Source organism: Aphanomyces astaci (genome assembly GCF_000520075.1).
Source record: "Aphanomyces astaci strain APO3 unplaced genomic scaffold supercont1.1, whole genome shotgun sequence".
NCBI classification, from domain to species: Eukaryota; Oomycota; class Saprolegniomycetes; order Saprolegniales; family Verrucalvaceae; genus Aphanomyces; species Aphanomyces astaci.
Genome location: NW_009798264.1, coordinates 720080 through 727655, shown reverse-complemented (window position 1 = coordinate 727655; position 7576 = coordinate 720080). Strand labels below are relative to the sequence as shown.

The 7576-nt window shown below is 46.9% G+C and overlaps 3 protein-coding genes across 3 annotated transcripts in view; 2 read left to right on the top strand and 1 right to left on the bottom strand.

The window, feature by feature from the left end:
- Window positions 1-1789: 1789 nt before the first annotated feature.
- On the top strand, window positions 1790-2185 carry H257_00250 (hypothetical protein; the record flags this gene model as incomplete). The annotated part of the gene is made up of 1 exon (XM_009822834.1): window positions 1790-2185. One exon carries the CDS (start codon window positions 1790-1792, stop codon window positions 2183-2185), a length of 396 nt encoding a protein of 131 aa, XP_009821136.1.
- Window positions 2186-3025: 840 nt separating this feature from the next.
- Window positions 3026-4297, bottom strand: H257_00249 (hypothetical protein; the record flags this gene model as incomplete). Its single annotated transcript, XM_009822833.1, has 2 exons — window positions 3026-3671; window positions 3891-4297. The coding sequence occupies 2 exons, from the start codon at window positions 4295-4297 to the stop codon at window positions 3026-3028; spliced, it is 1053 nt and encodes a 350-aa protein (XP_009821135.1).
- A 2122-nt stretch (window positions 4298-6419) lies between these two features.
- The window catches only part of H257_00248 (hypothetical protein), a gene marked incomplete at both ends in the record, with an annotated part of 1554 nt that continues 397 nt past the window's right edge, over window positions 6420-7576 (top strand). The window contains 2 exons of the mRNA XM_009822832.1: window positions 6420-6468; window positions 6522-7501. Of these exons, the coding sequence (XP_009821134.1) occupies window positions 6420-6468; window positions 6522-7501 (1029 nt within the window). The remainder of the gene's footprint in view (window positions 6469-6521; window positions 7502-7576) is intronic.

Here is a 7576-nt window from a genome sequence, read left to right as displayed (position 1 = left end):
ATGACACGCCAGTATCGTAAACAAACACATGATAATACTCCTTTGGGATCATCCCCAACGAATACTGGTGCTGGAAGCCCATGTGTTTTCTATGTGGTTTTCGTGAAAGTTTGTGTGTATTTCGTTATTTAGTGTGTGATAAAAACGGGGTCTCCTGCCAACGTTTGGAGCGCAGCAGTATCAAGATGGACAAAAACGCGGCCTTTGTGGAGAGAATTTACCAAACGGTCAAGGACAGTGCGGTTTGGCAGGCCAATTTTGCGGGAAAGCGAATTGTCATCGTGCTGGACAACGCACCAGCCCATTCACAAAAGGAAAGGCGTGTTGTCCAGCATGATGACATGACGCTACTCCGACTTGGGCCATACTCGCCAATGCCGAATCCCATTGAAAGCTGCTTCAGCGTTTTCAAGTCGCGCATCAAAGGCTACCTAGCGCATCATACGAACGTAATGTTCGAACGAGGTGAGTTCAATACTTACCTCGAGCGCAGGATGGTCCTGCTGGAGGACGCTGCTCGCGAGTCGTTGCCCTGCATCACTCAATAGTTGATGATCCGATAAGTTATTTTTTGTCAAAGAAACGTCGAAAAAGCGCTTCTATTGGAGGACATGGTCTATGGACAGTAATTCATTTCAACTTGAACGTTAAAATTCCATTTTGCGATTTGAAATTGTTTGTTTCATTAAAAATGGGCGTCTTTTATAATGTTTCAGACGTTTGGTATTTCAAATTGACTGAAAAAACTCTCCAACTTGATCGGGCAATGGTGTAGAATGACTCGAACAATAAATACAATAGGTTCATCTAGATGCTTATAAATTAGGTTCATCTTGTATGGTTCGAACAATATATACAATAGTTTCATCTAGATTCTTATATATTTTATGATACTTTAGCACCTCGTTCAAGAACATTGGGTGGGCTTTGTAATACCTATTCATGGTGTCCAAAAATCTGTTCACCATGTCAGACGTGCAAAACATGTCGCTGCCGCTTCCGTCTCCAGTCGAAAGGAAGCCTGGGTCGTAATCTTCAATCGCCAACAGCATGCCGTTCGGAGAGTATCTGTGTTCGACTTAGGTTATCACATAAACAACTTAAACGTACCGTGCAGTATCTGGAGTCTGCTGTGACTTCTAGAAACGCATCGTAATCGCTCGATCCAATTGCCATATGCACAAAGAAATCTTCGCGTTGGGCCACGCCCGTTGGGTGGCAGCGATTTCACTTGAGTCCTTGTCCATGTGTACAAAATATGGTTCCAAGGCAAACGTTTGTCGCAGTAGCTTAAACCACCCTTCGAGATAGGTTATGCGAACAGGCGCTGTGTCTATACACATGTGTAAATAGAGTAACTAGATCAAATCGAACGTGTCCGAAAAGTATAGCGTATCGAGTGTGTAGTACGTACACATGACATAGACACCATAGATGGGATAGAAGCAACGCATTGGATAGGACGATGTCGAAAATATACTGAACGTAAATTAACGCTCTCTCATATAAAAAAATAACTCAAGGGATACCTCGCCACAAAATGGAATGATCAATGATCATTACGAACATTTCAAAATTCGAAGATATTCGTCCGATGCGTTAAGTCAACAACACATTCGCCGACCCGCAAAACGTCCACGCGATACGTGCCACCCTGCATACCATGAAGCAGACTTTTCATAACAACCACGACGTTGTCCACATGGCGCACGGATTCAAAGCTAAGAGTGTGACTGTCCATACCGTCGGCCTTCTTGAGGTGTGACATCCAACATCGCGATCCCACACCATGTCCTCACTCACACCATCGCCAACAACGACATCGAAGTTGACCACTGCTACCACCATGACCCCGTCTCCACCTGTCACATCCAAGACCGCGATCCCACGCAATGACCTCATCCCATTGCCAACAACGATATCAAGGACAGCCCCTGCTACCACCATTACCCACCTCCGCATGTCACATCGAACAACACGCAGCATGCTTTCTCGAGTCAAGCGGTCACAGTCACCTCCGCTTCCCCCAGCAACATCTCATGGTCAAATCAAGAGAGCCGTCGCTACACCCGCACCCCATTCCCAAGAAGTACATCGAAGGTCCAACATGGACATCGACGACGACCAGAGCTACCATCTAGACCCCGCCTTCACCTTCATAACCACAACCTCATCCCATCCCTAACATCGACATCGGTGATGACGGCCACTGCTACCAACATAACCGTGTCTCCACCTGTCTTCCAACCACCATGACCACGCCAACATCGCGACCTCATCCCATACCCAACAACGATGTCGGTGACGGTCACTGACACGCCTTCACCTGTCTCATCCATCACCACGATCAAACTCCATGACCTCACCCCATGTGGCAATTGTTGCCGGCATTTCCAGGTTGGGAGTACATTCGTAAAGAAAAAAGAACCATACTTGGTGCGACTCAAACCCAGAACCCCTTGAACACTACCGTGTGTCCAAACCTCACTGCTACCGGTGTCATACAAGACGGGGCTACATACCAATCCACAAGCAACTATTGCTCCGTTTTCAGCCTTATCGGGGATTATACGTCCCTATTTATTTTTCGCCATGACTGTCCCCAGCATGCTCCAGTCATGTCGGTGAAGGGCTTGTGCGCGTACCGTCTTGCGTAATACGAGTCGGACAATTATACGAGTCAGACATCTCTAACATTTGATAATATTTGGCCACTCGCAGAAAACGTATTTGCACGGGTTTCCTTTGCATCCAATAAGTCTCAAAACAAGTAGGTGGCTGTTTTACTGTATACCAGTAATATTTACAATTGGACCATGTCACATCGTCAAATAGTGTGTAAATTGGTATTTGCAGCATGCAAAAAATACCGCCATCTATTTGATCAGTTCCAAGAGCTTCAGTCAAAACATATTTGCTTCGTAAAAGATCGAGTTACTGATCATAAACTGAGACACTGATAACAACCAAACTGTGCGACAAATTCAACTTTAATGTCAAAATACACGAGTCAAAACTTCTACACCTATGGAAAACGCATGATACGGAAGGCGTCCATTGCAGCTCGATCTTGACGGTTCATACGGTAGCGTCGTTGAGCTTCTGCCTTCTTCCGCTTCTTTTCGCTGGCCATCCTTTGGTAGCGAGCCATGACGAGGCCATAAAATGCCTCGTCTTCACGGCGTAATGGCATGAGGGACAGATGGAAATATGTCAAAGCAAACGTCATTCGTGGGATAGCCGTGTAGTTCTTCTCAGACCACGTAAACGTGGAGTAAGACACCTGCCACAGCGAGCAAACCCTGCCGAAGAAGTTCTCCACAATCACGCGATCAGACGAGATTGCGTGATTGCGCTCCAGGTCACACTGGCGTCCAGCGAGCCATTTACCGGCCGACGCTTCGGATGGATGCCACGCAAGGAGTGCTGGATGCCAATATACCCCATATCGACAAGGCAGGCCCACGATCCACGGAATTGGTTTGACAGTTCGCCATGGTAAGGCGGCATCGCTCGGCGACTTGGCCAAGTTGGCTTCGTGGTCCTTGACCCGGGAATGCATGATGGTCAGGTCGTGTACGGATCCAGGGTGGGAGGCAGACATAGCCACGCACCGGCCGTCAGGCGAAACGGCCGCCTCAATCTTGTAGCCGTAGAAGCTGTGCTTCCCGCTGTATTATTGCTTTTGTTCCGAGAAGCTACCGGTCGGCCACAGCAAAGGCTGGAACTTCACGTCGACAGCGTAAAGGGCATAGGGGATATTGTCAAAGCGGCGCCCAAACTGGGTCAAATCATGGATGGAAGCGTGATGCATTGGATTACGAGAACTGGTTCGATGACCTAGGCACACATTGATCGATTAGTTGGCATGTGTAGAATCGACATGAAACCGCACCGCAAGAACACGCATAATGAGCTTTTGTAATGTTGGAGCCTTGAACCCAAAGTCCACAGCATGTTTCTCCCAGGTGCAGTAATGCTTTAGCACCGTGAGTGCCATGAACAGTGCTTCCTTGGGGCTGGTGGCACAACGGTGGCCACGACCCTCCATCCATGCATTATTTATGGCATCGTCCACGAAGGACCACAAGAACTCGAACTCCGAGACGGTAAAGTTGGTCAAGGCGCGAATGCCATCAGTGCCCAAGTCAGTTGTGAAGCGTTCCATAATTGGGTTGGCGGCGACCTCTTCGAGGTTAACCTCATCGTTTGAGCCGTATTCGACGTCAAGGTAGGACCGATCCCGGATGGACTGGTCTTGTAGGCGGTTTAGGACAGCGTTAGCGTTGATCGGCATGGCAGGTTAATGGTGAATTGAATTCTGAAGTGACTGACAAGAAAGTGAAGAGGACGTTAATGGAGGGAATTGGGTTACATGGCGGCAAAGATAGAGTTTTATGGTTAGTTCAACTTCAATGTGTTTAAACAGCATTGCCAAACTTAATCTCCTTAAGTAGTACATTTTGGGCAAAACTTACAGCTTACCCACATTCGTCCAGCCTCTACTTAAAATGAATTGATTTGAGGCAATTCCGTGGTTTTATTCATTTTGCTCAAGTACGCGTTTTATGAACCACTTGCACTACTGATAGATAGTCTTCCAAAGGTTTATTGAGACGGCAACGCACTTCAATGAAGCTTTCAATCGTTGCATCACTGGAGTCTTGGGGTGGTCAGCTCAACGACGAGTTGACAAATGGATCGTACTTCACACTCGCGATGTCGAAGGAGGCAAGTCCAAGCGTTTCCTAGCACAAACAAGTGCGAGATTGAGGTATATAATTATGGTCAACGCAAATCGTCATGACAATATTAGACGAATCAGTAACAACTTGAATTCTTCTACATTTCACTCAAAACATTTGTTATCATACTTCAAGTCAGCCATCAAGTCTTTGATCAGGAACTCGATCTTTCATCATGCGATGTGCAGCATAGGAAATATCATGGCACAAAAACATTTCCAATTGGCTGCTGAGCAAGTGGATATATAGTGTTCCAAAGGTTTAATATATACTCCACAAATAAATGTAAGATTGATGTATAGAGGTGCTTTTGAGAGGTGCTCGACTGTCATGACCAACCTTTCGTGAATCGACGTCATAATAAAGTACTAACGTTAGTACTGGACTAAGAAGTCCACTAACAGTAAGCAGGAAAATAAACTACCGGTAGTTACTAAGAGTGCAAGGCTACAATGGTATTTGTGAATTGTTCGGATGGAGTGCCAACGGAATCGACGAAACACGATTAATTGACGACGCGACTGAGTTAGAGAAGACATACATTATCGGACTAAGCTATGGTGCTAACTTGATATCCCAGCTAAACGTGCCCACGTTCTTGCTAAGTTACATGTACTGATGTATTTGTCACATCGACCCCATTCGAGATCGTGCTCTTGCAGGATTAGAAATGCTCTTCGTACATAAGTAGATCTCACAACTATTCACACCAAGTTACAAGTGTGTATACATACATAAACCAGAACGAAGTGCATCACTGTGGATGATATACGTGTACCGGTATACTGAAGTGAGATATGTTGGTAAACGTTACATGTGGTGAGCGCCTTTCGACAATTTTGCCGCTAGTCCCCGTGACGGTGTTCACCCACACCCTTTCCTTCGTCCACCCGACGTAGCTTCATTTCTGGCGCGCGTGATCGCTCAAGTTGTGCACGTCGAATGTCCATGGTGGCCGACGTAACGCGAACGTTGACCAATAAGTGATAAACATAATAGACTTCGTGATGTATAATCATCATCATGTCTGTATCTTTCTTTTTATCTTTATAATCCAAGCAAAAGTACATTGACTTTTGTAAACCTGTATAATTTGGTTTTCGTTTAAAATCCATACTTTCTGAAGTTGGACTTGAAATAACCTGATATTGAAAATTGTATGTCTGGATAGAAAAGGAAAATTCACAGTCCCTGAGGGCATCGAGGGAACTTCTACTCGTATCTTGCGATTGGCTGGGTCAATTTCCTCGATTTTTGAAGTCTCCGATGAGTCTTAGCTTGCATTTTAACAGACAGCGACGTTTACACTCCGGAACGACATATCCCTCACAATACGATGTAATTCGAGTTGAAATTACCTCAAAAATCGTCATTGAAATATAATTACTTGTGAAACGCAATATCAATTGTTGAAAGGAAGTTTCGATTTGTTTTTATATTTTCGAGGTCATGTGAACCTCTATATATTAATGCGATGCATGTATCAAAATAACTGTTCAAAATGCACCAAATTTCACTCTTTTTGGGCTATCTTCCTCATTTCTTCTCCAATTTGCGTCAAATAAAGCGCAAAATGACGGCTGTGATTGGGCCAATCCATTCCCACCAATTTCAGGACGCCAAAACAAAAATTGACAGACTTATGGCGGCAAAACCAAACTTTCCGTGTCGGTCATGGACGGAGGAGTCATTGCACGCATGAAGAAGTTCGTCAAGATGCGCCGTAAGCGCAGCTTGACCTACGATGAAAAAAGCTGGACATTCTTTGGCTTCAAGCGTCCCTTCGGGAGAAAGGTTGCTCCGACGTCAGCGGTGTTGTCGCTGGATTGCTTGGGCATGGTGCCCGCACTGTGAAGGCCGTCATGGCCGAGTTCTTGGCCACCGGAGACGTGTCCGTCTCGCTGCCGCCGTCCAACACGACGAATCACCAGTCCAGGGTCCCCAACACCCGAGCTGTGCGCGCTTTAGTCAAGCGCTTTATCCGTGACCGCTGCGTAACACGTACAAGGACTGTGGCCAAGGACGTCCTCGCCTTGCTTCAAGACAACCAATCTGTGACAGTGGATGAAGAACATCCCAAGGACTACGCAGCGTGCTTGCGAGCTGTCCAGGTATTCCTCGCCAAACAAGGGTATGCTCGTGGGTCGAACGCGAAGCAGACGTACCGTGTCTCCAAGGCACATGAACAAGCCCGCGACGCATACGTTGAGATGATGGTGCCCACTGTCACGAGCGCACCGCGCAGACCGGTCGTCTACCTGGATGAAAGCTTCATCCATCACCATTACACCAGTCATGCTGACAGCTTGTACGATCCAACTGACCAGGCTACCAAGCCCAAGCACAAGGGCAGACGGTACTGCTTTGTCGCGGCGATCCTGGACGACGGCTCCGACACGGCTCACCTCTTGGGACTGGACATCTTCGTAGGCGGTAAGAAGAATGGTAAAGTCGTCAACGACTACCATTCGATGTTTAACCATGACTACTTTGTCGACTGGTTTGGGAAGTTGATCGATGAGGTTGAGGAGCTGGGATGGTCGTCCGCCGTGTTCGTTATGGACAACGCGAAGTACCACAAGGGGAAGCCCAAGACAACCCCAAAGGGAACGTGGCGCAAGGAAGCCCTCTACCAAGCGTGCGTTGGCCTGAACATCACCGACGTCTCACCCACCGATCTCAAGACGACCATTTGGAAGCGTTTGAAGAAGCATTTGGACGAGCACGTGCTTCCTGTGGTCTGCGAGATGGCCAAAGTCCGTGGACATCATGTCGTCTACTCAGCACCAGGATTTTCGGAGTTGCAACCAATCGAAATGGTTTGGGCAAAC